The 13,813-nt window shown below is 42.2% G+C and overlaps 1 protein-coding gene across 1 annotated transcript; it reads right to left on the reverse strand.

Moving 5' to 3' along the window:
- Positions 1–1,157: 1,157 nt before the first annotated feature.
- MED4 (mediator complex subunit 4) lies at positions 1,158–10,531 on the reverse strand. The gene is made up of 7 exons (XM_065648476.1): positions 10,398–10,531; positions 7,710–7,776; positions 7,193–7,363; positions 6,749–6,806; positions 5,679–5,765; positions 4,792–4,923; positions 1,158–1,932 (listed from the first exon to the last, which is right to left on the reverse strand). Exons 1-7 carry the CDS (start codon positions 10,484–10,486, stop codon positions 1,760–1,762), a joined length of 777 nt encoding a protein of 258 aa, XP_065504548.1. The 5' UTR covers positions 10,487–10,531; the 3' UTR covers positions 1,158–1,759.
- Positions 10,532–13,813: the final 3,282 nt, after the last annotated feature.

Consider the following 13,813-nt stretch of genomic DNA (forward strand, 5'->3'; position numbering starts at 1 on the left):
AAGAAAATACTAATCGCATGGTACAAAGCATTAAAAAACTTCATTTTGTAATATTGTGTATGATTCTGATCACAGGTTTAAGAAAAAAACAATGAACAGGGCAGGCAAGGTTAACTAGGATAATTGAGAGGCCATGTGTATTGAGATTAACATGAACTAATGAGGAAATAGTTCTCTATAAAGAGATTGGGGGTAAAGAAAGAAGAAAAGATACTAAATCAAAGTTAAAATACATCTATATTTTAATAACTTTAGATAGCAAAATAGAGGGGAGATTTTAATAACTCTGAAAATACTTCCAAAAGGAAACAGCTGAGACAAAACCAAATTCCCCATTTCTCTTTTAAAACCAAAAAAACCCCCCACAGTCCCATATTATGTGATTGAATGTGACTAAAGAGATCCTTTTCACTTCTACATCCTTATTGGATTTGCACATATATTGGTCATACGTGGCAGCATTACTGACAGCAATATTTCAAAGATTGAGCAAATGCAGAAGGACCCAATTTATCAGGTATGTCCTGTGAGGAATCTACAAAATGGAAAAGTGGAGAGAATTGTGATCTGTGCTTCAGGAAGCCTCTTTGCAGGGCAGAAACCTGTAACTGCCGTGAGCTACAGTTCACGTACCTAACCCTCTGATCAGATCACAAAACAAAAGAGAAAAGTAGCTGTCAGAAAATGACTCCTGAAGAAAACAGACCAAGGAAAAGGAAAGTCAAGGGAAGGACCTTTGGAAAGATGAAAGAACTTTCTAGCTGAGGCAGGAAACGCAACTGCTGAAGTAAACAAATTATCAGGTTCAAAGAACTGAAAAAATATAGATGACAAGAAGAAAGAATCTGTGAGCACTTTGAACTGAACAGAGCTGCACCTGCAGCATGCCCCAAAGCGTGTCATCTCCAGGGCCCCAGGATGCACAACCAAAGTATTGGTGACACCTTGCGAATGGGCACCCTATGTCCTGCCAGTGCTGTGAGTACCTGATAGAGCTCAGCTGGAAAGCACAGACTTCCAGTTCCTGACTGCATCAGCTGCTTCTAATATTGACAATCTTCTGAAACTCAGTCAGAATTCAACCACACACTGGGATAAAATGTGCTGAGTATTGAAGACACACAGTAACTCATCTAAGTTTGAAAAATGAAACAAAGTTACATCAAAGCTGAGTTTATTTATGACAAATAATTCATTATATATTACAATAATTACAAACTTTTTTTTTCTTTTTACACCTTATTGCCACATTTTTGTTCTCGGCACACACAAGATGATCGAGAGCATGGATTTAGGCAGTAACAAAAAGATATTAAAATTACAAATTCATGCCTCATTTCTAAGCCATAGAAAAGGCGATCATCAAAAGAGTAAAGTTACTAACAAACATACAAGGGGATTCCCCTTACACCTTTTTTCCCGGGAACTTTTGTCACCTAATGTATAGTAAATATATATATACACACACATGTGTCTCTTGCAAACATACATATTCATCCATTTACATAATCACTGGAAATTTGACATCTCTCCTCCAGCAGAAAGCTCCCAGTTATTTTACTTCAACATCTAGTGGAAAAAAACCAAACAATCTGAAGTCCATGGTTTTAAATTAGTCACCCTGTCTCTGAGCCAGCGGTTATCTTCTCCCTACACAGGGCCGCCAGCATAAGAAAAGGGTATTGCAGTTTGTGACGAACAGCATCCAACCTGCCTTCACCACAGGAAAGGTCTACTCAGGATACTGTCCGTTTTGTACCTAGTCTGAGTCACTGCTGCTGCTTGAGGAGTCTGTTGACATAACTTCTACATCATCTTCATTCTCTTTATTGTGTCCTGGAGGCTCCAACATGAAGTCATTACTATGATTAGGAGGTAGCATGTTCATTGACATATCACTTGATTGCCAAGGATACTGAGGAGCGAGCACATCTGGAAAAAAGGGACATAATCCATCAAACTACCTGCTTTGTATACTGACAATGAGACAGCTCAAACAGAACTCCAATTTAAAATTAAATCTTAAAATCCTTTCCGAATTTTGGACAGATGAAACCCTCCAGTAACAGATGGAAAATATCTTATGATGGAGCCATTCTATCCTTCTTTGCCTCTATTTATGGAGGTGGCTCTTGATCTCTCATCACTTCGCTTCAAAACAATATGTATTCGTACAGAGCTTTTCATCTTCAAAGCACAGTTTGAACTGACTTTACATTCACAATCTGGCAGTAATGAGAATGGTCACCCTTTGTCAGTGCAAAAATAGGTATTTTTTAATCTAATGTTTTAATCTACGGTAGACCACAGAAATTCAGAGTAAAAGGCTTTGTCCAAATTTGGCTGAAACACCTTGGTTATTGTTTTTCCAACAGTAAATATGGTGCATCAAGTGCAAAGGAGAAGAGTATCCTACAAAACCAGGACCACAGAGATATCTGAGAGGTGGGAAAGCCCCACTGTGCCCCAGCCAGGCCTGCCTCAGTTGCCTCTGTCTTCTCTCAGCTCTCACTGTTTCTTCTCTTTTCCTCCTACTTCCAAAGCCATCCCATCCTGCACTCCCTACCAAACTACCCTTTCCCCCAGGACACTCCCTCGTCTCTCCCTTCCTTGCCCCCAAAACAGCTCCAATTTCAAAGCTGTAGTACATATCTATATGCCACTTTTGCTCCAGTCCTTTTAATTTATGCTCCTACTGCTGTGCTTTAGTTCTCCACTTACTACGAGACACTGTGGCTAAGTCTATCCCATAGAAGAAACCAGCTATCTCCCACCTACAGCATGAATTAAAAATAATCAGGCAGAGTCAGAAGTGAGCAAAAGCCCATCTATGTGGGGCTGAGTAAAGAAAAGAGAGAGCACTGTCAAGCAGGGGGTCATATTTAGTAGACTTAGGCAGCACTCAGGTGCCACTTAACTCAGAAGCACACAGACTCCACACACATGGTGGCTTCTTATCTTCAAGTATGCAGACACCTGAGATGCTACATACAAACTACAGCCACAGTTCCCTAATACCAGATGCATTACCTGGCTGCACAAATCTGACCCACCAGCAGACGTCAGGACATAATGCAGCCTCCGTGCCACTGCTGCGCCTGCTTTAGGAAGACCAGTAGTACCAGGTGGTCTCATCCCAGCTGTGCTGAAGTTAGCCAACTTCATTTGAATCAGCTGAGAATGTAAACCAGTGGTTTACATCCTGTGGCCACACTTCAATGCTGGAACCAGTCCACTATTGAACCAGGTTGGATGTGTGCGCTAAGCAGCCTCAAAGTTTTGAGGCTACCAAGCAGCCCAGTGGCTGGCTTGCAGACTCAGGAAGGACTCTGTAACTGGACATTTTTCTGCAGAAGTCTCTAAAAGGACTAGATCCCCTAATTTGCATTCCCAAGACACTCCTCCACACAACCAACAGATTCAGGATCCCTGCACGAAATACTGAGGCAGCCTCTACTTTCTTTTAAATGAAGTTTTGATTTTTCCCTCTCACCTGACAGTTTAGTAATTAGAGGATTTCCCCAGACATAGGAGACTCAGATTAAATTAACAAGTTTATTTGAGGAGTTTAAATCCCACATTTTCCAGCTTCTCAAGGGAAAGTCCTAAAGAGTGGGCTTTCAGTTCTCACAGAGACAGAACTCAAAAGTAAAAGGACCAAGTCTGCATCCTTAAGGCAGAGTAGTCAGCCAGAGGAGACTCTACCAAAGCTTATGCAAATAAATGCTCTAACTCCATGAGGAAGACACAACCTTAACATCTCCTCTGGCCCTATTTCAAAAGGACAAAAAAGATACATGGGCCCATCTTCAGCATTTCCCTGGTGGGTTGCTAGAGAGAGATGTCAGGGTCCCACTCCTACTCAGGTCACTGACCCATTTTATCCAAGGCCAGAAGTTTAGAAAACTAGATGATGCAGAACTTCAAGTCACTTCCTCAGAGGTGACAATAGGATTACACAGATGGTCAGAAACACAAAATCCAAGTTTACCGTTTCTCCAGTGGAGTCGTGATACAGGGCTTTTTTATATATTCAGTATAACTTTTGAAAACAAGCTTTTCGTAACATCTTCAAGTGGCTTAACAGGTAAGAACTGTTACAGATCTCCTATGAATCCAAACTAAGAATTTATCCACAATTTAGTCTAACCATGGTAGATTAATGCTGCACAGGTACAGAACTACTGAGTTCTTGATTTGGTTTCTGTAATTTACTGCTAAATTCTATTCTAACACGAATGAATGAATCCTACTGAAGTCAATGAAGTGCCCATTTCACTAAGCAATTAAGGGACTAAAGCTCGATTCCTGCACTGAAGGTACTACCTCACCAGCTGTCCTTTGCAATGTCTTTTCAATCCAGAACTTCCTAGCAAACACACTTGCTATACGGAGCATAGACTTAAAGGAAGGTAGAGGATTAACAATAAACCTCTTTTCTTCCAAATACAGCTTTCACAATTCCATAGTTTGTCACCACTGCTAAGAAAAGTTTGCTTTGAAAATGCTTCTAATATGATATTACTTAATCTACAGCAATTTCAAATAAATTACTTGAAGGGCAACTGAGTTGTGATTATATTGACTTAGTTGTAGTGTTTGAGGTATGATTTAGCATGAAATTATGCAATTTCTAATTGTTAACATTATTTACTAGATCTTCGCTGCTGCAGAACGTTAGACATAATTTCTATTATTTAACTCTGATTTGCCTTTGCTAAGGGTAATGTATAATTGCTATGACTGTACAAGAATCAAAGAAAAGCAAAACAAAACGTGAGTTTCTCTTACCTGGCAGTCTGCCCGCTGCAAGTGCATCCCCTGGTAAGTGACCATTGACTCCATTGGTGGATGGGTTGTTCATCTGACCCAAGAGACCACTCCTCATTTCCAGATCTGTAGGATATGGCCTACGTGGGTCCCCTTTATGAAAAAAAGCAAAGGAATGTTTTAAAATATTGAACAATTTTCTCACAGACATTATTTTTTTTCTTCAGTGCCTAGGTTTCTGAACAAAGGTACCCATACTCTGATTGCTTGAATCAGCAATGAACATCACGCCTGTTTTGTTAAAATTCAAGTCTGTGTCTTTCACATAGACTTTCTTTGTTCATTCAAACTCGGCAGAAAAACGTACTTTAAAAAAAAAAAAAAAGTTTAGAAGATATCTTTGCTCTCTCTGCTACTTCACAGCTAAAAAGCAGACAGGAATTGGAAAAAGCACATTCTTATTTTGGACAAGAAGGATAGTTCCCCAAATTGAAACCTGACATAATGAAAGCCCTGCCTCTGACTCCGCTGATTACTAAAATCCTCTGAAAATAATATTATAAGGGGTAAGGGGCAGGAGGGAACACAACCAAGCACATGGAAGAGTCTTTAACATACTTGGTTCTAACCTATAATTGGGGCAAACGTTCAGGGGGAAAAGGCAAGCAAAGGAGAGCACTAGGCCAGTCAGTCAATGGAAGCGTGCAGTTTCATAGCCTTTTGAAGATGTACGTAAAGTCTACAAGACTTTGGATATCCATTCTTGTTGAAAATATTAGATATAACAGCTGAAAACAATGTTACTCTAATAAAACCCAGTGTTTTTCACTGTATAAAAGCATTATAAGACCAGATACTGACCATGCTTTATTGTAAAAAAAAATTATTGTCATAAACATGATAGTTACCTGGTACCCATGTCAGAGGGGCACAAACAGCATTGCTAGCACTGATCCTATGGGCATATTTGATTATTTCTTCAGAGGAAATGGCACCTGGAAGAACAGAAGAAAAGTTACTATATTCTCAAGACATCGCATCCTTCCATTATTTCAGAATATTGGACACGAATATCTAAAAGATTTGGAATGTAACTTTGTCAAACATTAAGAGCATGCTTCAAATGCAATGACTGACTAGACTACGCAAGAACAAGCTTTGCAGTGAACTGATTTTACAGCCATGAGTTCAGTACACCATTATCGTCTGCAGTTCTTCAGCCTGTGAAAAACAACCCAATCTCTTAAGCAGTGCACTTGACAAGCACAATATGTAAGAAAACTGCAGCACCTGCTTTATAAAGGAATTTTCTGTAGCAGAGGAATTTTTGTGTTTGTTCAGTAACTGTAGAGCATACACGCAGGAGCCTTTTGAAATATGTGCCTGTATTACAGTAATAGAAACTTTATGAAATTCCTTGATTTATTAGATGAAAGAGGTATAGCAAAATAAAAGGCACTGCAAAAAAAACACCATGAAAATGCCTCCCACAAAAAGGAAAAAAAAAAAAAGAAAAAAACAAAAGAGAGAGCCAGTTTAGCTTGGTAAGTGCCACAGAGTGGCAGGAATTGCTGCAAATATTATACAAACCATTATCACCAGCTAGTCAGTCTTTCAAACACAATGCACACGCACACAAACATTCTCGCCCTTTCCTCAGCAGACCTGCTGAGGCAACTTAGCGAGACACTTAGGTAATCAGATATACTATTATCAGTCCAAGAAAAGTGTTGAGACACTTGAATTTAAGTTTAATATTAAGATATCTTTGCACAAAAAATAATTAATTCCTGCCTTTTTTCTGAGGAAATGGTTATAGGTTCATAATGAAATGGAAATTTGTTTACACATAAAGAATCCAAAACCTGTGATGGAGAATTAAAAAAAAAATAAAAAAGAAAAATAACCCTAACTTGAGCTCACTAGCAACTTTCTTTACAACTGCATTTACATAGTATGTACAATCATGGATACTTACCTTTTCTTGCCTTTTCAATTGATTTCAGCTTTTCCTTTGCTTGATAAACAGCTGTTGCCTAGTTGTAAAAAAACAACAAACAAAATAAACCAAACTTTCAATGCATCTTTAATTTGTAAACTTCTACACAAAGTCATCTGTGTGAATAAACCCTTGCATTTAAATGCATTTTAAGAGAGAAACTATTCAGTGAACATTTTCGAAACATATAGAAATAAAGTAGGTTTGGAAGAAAATTAGCATTATAAAACAAAACTGAATACCATGATAACTAAACAGTATTTGACTACTTGAAAAAAAAAAAACAACCAACCAAACAAACCACTAAGCTCTTACAAGGTTTTAAATATTTAAATCTTCTCAAACTAACAAAACGGCACCATCTCCAGAACCACCTTTTTCACAAGTAAATGCTCAAAAGTAAACACATCATTATGAACCTACCAGTATGTGCTCTGCTTCTTTCAGTTGTTTCTGCAGCTGCTGAATATCATTATCTCTCTTTTCTACTACCTTTTCTAAAAGCTGCATTTCATGATGGATTTTCCCCTGATCAACTGCCAACTTCATTAGCTCTTGAAACTCTCCATCTCTCTGAATCAGCAGTTCCAGGATCTATTGAATAAGAGTTTTGTAGAACTTTTAATTTAGTTAGAGTAACAACACACTCTCAATTGTGCTGCAAAGAAGAGTAACTGACATCCATAGGAGTATTTATTTGCATTAAAAATGAAACAAAATTTCTTCCTCTGTTTGCAGAAACAGCCTATGAAGCATACATCAAATGAACAACCAACCAACCAACATGAAGACCAAGAATGCCTTTGTAGTGAGGCCAAAACCTCATCATCACCATTAGCCTGAGTAGAGGCAAGGACAAAGCAAAAAATAAAAAAAGGAAGAAAATAGAAGTAAAGCATTGTGTTTACCCAGAGAAATGCAGTTTGGAAAGTCAGCTTACCTGGCTCTCCTCTCCTGCTTGTGGAAGCTTCTGATTTCTTGAAATTGCTAAAATTTCAATTAGCTCCCTGAAAAGAAAACTCTGTGTTTGCACAATTTTCTAGGGCATTATTTATAAATCACATCAAGTTATCTCCAAACTGTCAGAGTACTGATATCATTACAAAAGTATTCATGGACTGGAGTATTTTATAGTTCTATAGTACAGTGTTGGCAAGGATTTCTCAACTAAGAGTAAGTCTCTGAATACTCTCATGCTTGGAGCACGTTTTCTTCTTTGTGCTTTGAGCTCATGAAGTGCTCGTGCATTTATACCCATGAAATGCACTAAGTTCCTGCCAAACTACATAAGACAAGCAGAAGCTGAGAGAAGAAACACAATGAAACGCATTCATACCCTACTTCTACTGCCTTTGTTGCAAGAGGGCATGACAGTTGTCTTCACTATTTTACTTCTCTACTTTTCCTCCGAATTTTCCCCAACAGAGCAAGTTTCACACTTGGTTTTAGACCACTTAAGTCTACACTCACAAACACCCAGAGAGTTTGTCATGAAACTACTTTTAAAACAAGTATTTCCACAATGGTATACTAGTTGTATATCAAATACACAAAAATACAAAAAAACCCAATAATATTCTGGTGCTAGGTCAGAAGTGCTTCCAGGTACCCATTTACTTTGCCATCCTTCTAAAAAGCCATCAAGAACCTCAGAAGGGACTTGCTAAGCAACAAGACCATGATGCAAAAAAGGCATTTGCTGTAAATTCAGCAAACTTATTTAGCTTCTAAGGCTATGGATGGCAGTTCAACACTATGCATGAGTAACTGTCTATTTGAAGACATTGTCTCTGCAACAGTACTGATTCTTTGCTTGCTCAGTGCAAGCAGCTCAATGGGATGTACGACACCAGTAGCGTCAGCACCTTAAAACGAAATTGAGCACTTTTCAGAATGTTTGAAGAGGCCCCTCACCAGTAAAACTCTAAATAGCATCTTGGTCTATGTCTCTTGGTCGTTGCTTGTTAGGGAACTTCCCTAACACTCCCGAACACTAAAACTTTAAAAATTAAAATTAAATTAAAATTTAAAACTTGTCATTATCAATAAAGCTTTATTCTACTTGACCAATACTGAGCAGCAGCAAATAAAATCTGTTTAAGTAGGTCAACTACTGCCATCAAGGCAGATGTCATGGAAGGCTGTAATTCTGTCCATGTTAGCCAGATAATGGATATATGCAGATTCAAAGCTATACAAAGCTACAGAAAAGACATGTTGCTTAATTTTTGCCCCTACCACCAAACCAATATCATGACTGTGAAAGGCCAAGCTCCATGATGCTGCAACACTTTGTTGATCAACAGGATGATTCACTAAATGCTGCTGAGGCTTGCTCTGGATTTATTATGGTAGAATATTAGTCCCAAGATTTAAAAAAAAAAAAAAAAAAAAGTTTAGATAAAGAGCAAGTTTGGGTTTTTTTCTTCTTTTCCAAAAACTCACATGTCACAAAATCTAAAACTGAAAAAGTAACTGACCAATATATTTTCCTTGTCATACCAGTGGTAATCACACAGAGTGAGCCAGCCACATAGACAATATGGGTTATTGCCTCTGATGAAGTTTTTCTAAGGCCCTGCTCTCCTCGAGAGGAAAAAAATAATTAGGAACCAGTTTAACTGCAGTGCCAGCTGTGCCTCCACAACATGGTCCCCAACTTGGATGACGGTTACCAATCCAGCCTCAAGAGCATGGACTAAGTATCTAAGCAATTCTATCACTCCAAAGACAAGCTCTGCAGCCTACTTTAGAGAGTGTAACACTAATTCAGGCAGTGACCATAGAACAGTTTGGGTTGGAAGGGACCTTCAAATGTCACCAAGTCCAACCCCCCTGCCATGAGCAGGGACATCTTCAGCTAGATCAGGTTGCTCAGAGCCCCGTCCAGCCTGGCCTGGGATGTCTCCAGGGATGGGGCATCCACCACCTCTCTGGGCAGCCTGTGCCAGTGTTTTACCACCCTCAGTGTAAAAAATTTCTTCCTCATGTCTAATCTGAACCTCTCCTCCTTTAGTTTGAAATCATTACCCCTTGCCCTACTGCAACAGGCCTGCCAAAAAGTCTGTCCCCATCTTATAGGCCCCTTTTAAGCACTGAAAGGCCGCAGTAAGGTCTCCCCAGTACGGCTTCAGTCATGCAACACCACCTGCAAATTTCTTCTTTAAACATAATTATTAGTGACAAATTTAAAAGGCTAAAATCGGGGTAGGGGTGCGCACCTCGCAGGAAACGCAGGTGTCAACCAAGAAAGAAAGGCAAACGGAAGAACAAGGAATACCTTTCCTCCTGCTCCGAGAACAGGAGATCGGGCAGGGCCGGCGGTTTCCAGCCCGCGGCGGGGCCGAGCGCGGGGCCGGACCAACCGCCGCCCGCAGGAGCCGGCCCGGGCACGGCAGCAGCGCACGGACACGCGTGGCCCGGGCCGGGCCGTCCTCCCGCCCGCAGCCCAGCGAGGGGCTGGGTCAGGCCGATCCCTTCCCAGCCCAACCCCGCGGACACCCGCTCCTCCCGCCGCGCCCGCCGGCGGCTCCGCGCACGTACAGCGCCGAACGCCGCCACTCTAGGCCCCGCCGCCACCAGCGAGCCTCCCACCCCGGCACCGGGCGCGGGGGGCAGAGCGCGGTACCTGGCCAAGAGCTCCAGATCCTCCAGCGCCGCCAGGAGCCGCTCCCGGGTGCTGCTCCGCTCCCCACCTCCCCCGGTCGCCGCCGCCATCACGGTGCCGGGCGCGGACCCCAGCGAGAACCGCCCCCCGGCGGCGGCGCCAGGCCCGTGCGGGCGGCCGGCAGCGCCCCCGGCGGCGGAGGTGCGAGCTGCAGCCGCCCGGCGGCCCGCGCATGCGCAGGGCGGCGCGGCGGCCGGGAGGCGGGAAGAGGCTGAGGGGTAACGGCTCCCGGGAGTCACGGCGGGGCCGGGGAGGGAAGGGCCGGGTTGGGTGTGAGGGGAGAGGAGGTCACGTCTGCCTCGGCAAAGCCAGATGGGTGTTTGTAAACGCCGTCTGCCGGAGCTGGGTCGTTACGCAAGCACCTGCTGCTTTTCTGAATGCGCTCCCTGTTCCCGGGTTTCCACAGAAGGGCCTCTAAATCAGATTCAGATGTCTACTAAAGGCACAGAAAAACTGCAGAGGAAGGGCTTGCGTTTGAATTACATCCTAAGTTTTCTAACTCAATTTTCGAGAGTTCCGATGTCCAAAAATCCCTTTTATCAGATGGAGGATGAAATGGCGCTTCACTAATGGCCGAAGAAAGTTTAAGTGTCTGATACTGAAAATGTAATGAAACCCCGAGCTTTAAATCAGACAGTGCCGAAGAGCCTTTTCGTGGCCTGTCAGTGTGCTGAGCGACAGGAGCCAGCAGTGACCTGCCTGACATGACTGTCCGTGGGGCTAAAGGCAGCTCTGCATCCGTTTCAGGGGTCTGCGCACCGTGATCGGGGCAGGTAACAGATGCAAATCCTGCACACGATCCTGCCAGAAGTCCAGCTATAATTAAAAAAAAAATACTGGCGTGGGGTTTTGTTGTTGTCATTGTCGGTTTTTAGTGTGGCTGGTGCTGTAAACAAGCCTCTAGCTCTGGGTGGGGTCACAGTGAAGCCGGTGGAATTTTTTATATTCATGAAACTTTCAGTAATACGAAGAGACTGCAAGAGAAGCCGGGGTGGAGGGCAGATGAGGGAGCACGGAGCGAAAGCTGATCTAGGGCAGAAGAGCAGGGAGCCCCCAGACCTCACGTTCCTCTGCTGTCAGTAGGCAGCTGCAAAACCTGCCAGCAAAAAGCAATTCTCTTCTGATTAGACAAAGCACTAGATGAATGATAACATCCTTAACTGTTCTGGTATTTACTCTGATTATCTTTTTACCTTCTGCAATAAGTATGTCCCTGAGAAATTTAGGCTTATAAAAAAAAAAAGGGCAAGAAACTCATTAGTCAGTGATTCTTTGAATTGTGGTTTAAATAAGCAATTCAGTGTTATGAGATTTGTGATAAAGCAATGAGATTTGGCAATCCTGAGAAGATAACCCTGCCAACAGGAGTTATTTAAAATTCATTTACAATATACAAGAACCCTCAATGTTCTGATTGTAGATAGTTTAGGAATTCTCTAAACTACACACCAGATAAAATCTCATCAAATAGTTCTGACCTTTAAATAACTTTTGCTTGCTTTTCTTCCTCCCCTATATTTCTCTGACTTTGTTCAAGGAAAGATGTGATGCTGTCTGGTTGTGCATCCAGTTCACTGATTTGTTAGTATCTGTATGGGTGCACAAACAGAAAGAAATAGCAACTTTGAAAACAAAGCAGTCCGTCCGCTCAATCATGTTCTTCCTCGCATTCATTTTGACATCTGAGTTATTTAGACCTGAAGCACTTCTGAGACATATCAGGGCCATAATACTAGTTTCACTAGAGCTAAAATCTTGTGGCGTTAATAGGACACCCAAACTTGGCAGGCCAAGGAGTGAATATTGGTTATAGGAGGTTTGTGCTGGCTGATCTTGTGTCCAGGAGCCTTTTGACAGCAGTATTTCTCCCACCCAACCAGGCCAATACCACCAGTCTTTCACTGGAGGCCCTGTCTCCCCGCTTCCCAAGCTGCTGCCCTTCTCTCAGGCAATGTGGACATCCAGCTGCTTTCTCCCGCCCAGTCCTCCCGCTCTCCTTGCCCTGGGGATTCAGCAGTGTCTGGGAAGTGTGGGTTCAGAGGCAGAGACTTTACTTGTGCTCCTGCCTCTATGTGGGAGAACAGGGTGAGAGCAGAGGCATCGGGCAACGCCTGCCCATGTCAGGACACAGAAAGTCATTCAGGCTATGTCAGAGGGGTTGTCTCCTGCAGGACAAAGGGAAAGGCTGTGTGAAATGGGCTCATGCCCCATATTTGCCCCATGGGCCCATTTCTTTAAGACCAAGTGGATCATTTGCTGAATAGATTTCTGAAACACTTGCCTATACAAAACAATAGAACCTCTGTTTCCGCAGTGTTGGTTCCTCTGTTTCCTCAGTTCTTCAGTGCTTTTGGCCTTCTTTCCCCTGAGTAAACTTTTTTCATAGTTGTGTTGGTTTTGAGCCAGATCTGCTTCTTTAAAACTCATGCCCCTCCTGAATAACTAAGCATTGTTCCCAATTTTTTTTCCAGCAGTCTGAGAACATTTTAGGTTGTGTGGCCCTGAGCGTATCTTTCTGTCCACAGTGAGAGTATTAGACATTTCAGAGCTCTACAATTTCAGATTGTCTTTTCAATGGCATACTGAATGTATTATTAAGAACCCATTAGCACAAGCAAAAATGGCTTATTTTATCCTGTTCATTTGAGTCTTGTCTCTTCCAGAATGGGCCTTTAAGTGATGATCTGCAGAGCAACCTGATTCCTGCAGACAGATCCATGAGCAGCTGAGCCGATGTAATAGTTCACCAACACTAGGAAGCTAAGATGTTGCTGACTCCTCATCTCCCAGCCACAGATTTTCGCCCTCCGTTAGCTCCTCCTGGGTGTTTTCCATATGCTTCTATGAACCACTTCAACTCAATAACAAGACTGAGGAATATTTAATTTGGGAGAGGGTGTTCATTTCCTTCTGGCTTAGTGAGTGAAACCTAACCTCATCCTATGGAACCATGCCTTCAGAGTGTGATTTTTTTGTTATCACTAATTTAATATGACTGTGGGCTGATGCTGAAAACTGGACTTTTCTCCATCTCTCTCCAGCTGTATATGCTGTCTTGCTCTCCTTTGCATGAGGTCCAGTGACTGTAAGACTGCAGAATGAATCAGAATCAGGTGAGCAAATAAGTTCAATGGAAAACCACCGTTTTTCTGGTGGATTTGTTTTCTGTCAGATGAGCTCGTTGAAGCAGTTGGTTTCAGGGCTAGGTAAGTTACTAGGCACAAGACGATATGTTACCATGGGAGGGAACAAGGGATGCTACTATTATTCCTAATTAAGTGAAATTCAGGCCTAGGATTCCCTTGGTGCAAAGCCTTTTCTTCCAACCTACGATGGTGATTTCTTAACTCCTGGTGTTACTACCTTACTTTTAATGA

This window comes from Caloenas nicobarica, chromosome 1, assembly GCF_036013445.1.
Source record: "Caloenas nicobarica isolate bCalNic1 chromosome 1, bCalNic1.hap1, whole genome shotgun sequence".
NCBI lineage: Eukaryota > Metazoa > Chordata > Aves > Columbiformes > Columbidae > Caloenas > Caloenas nicobarica.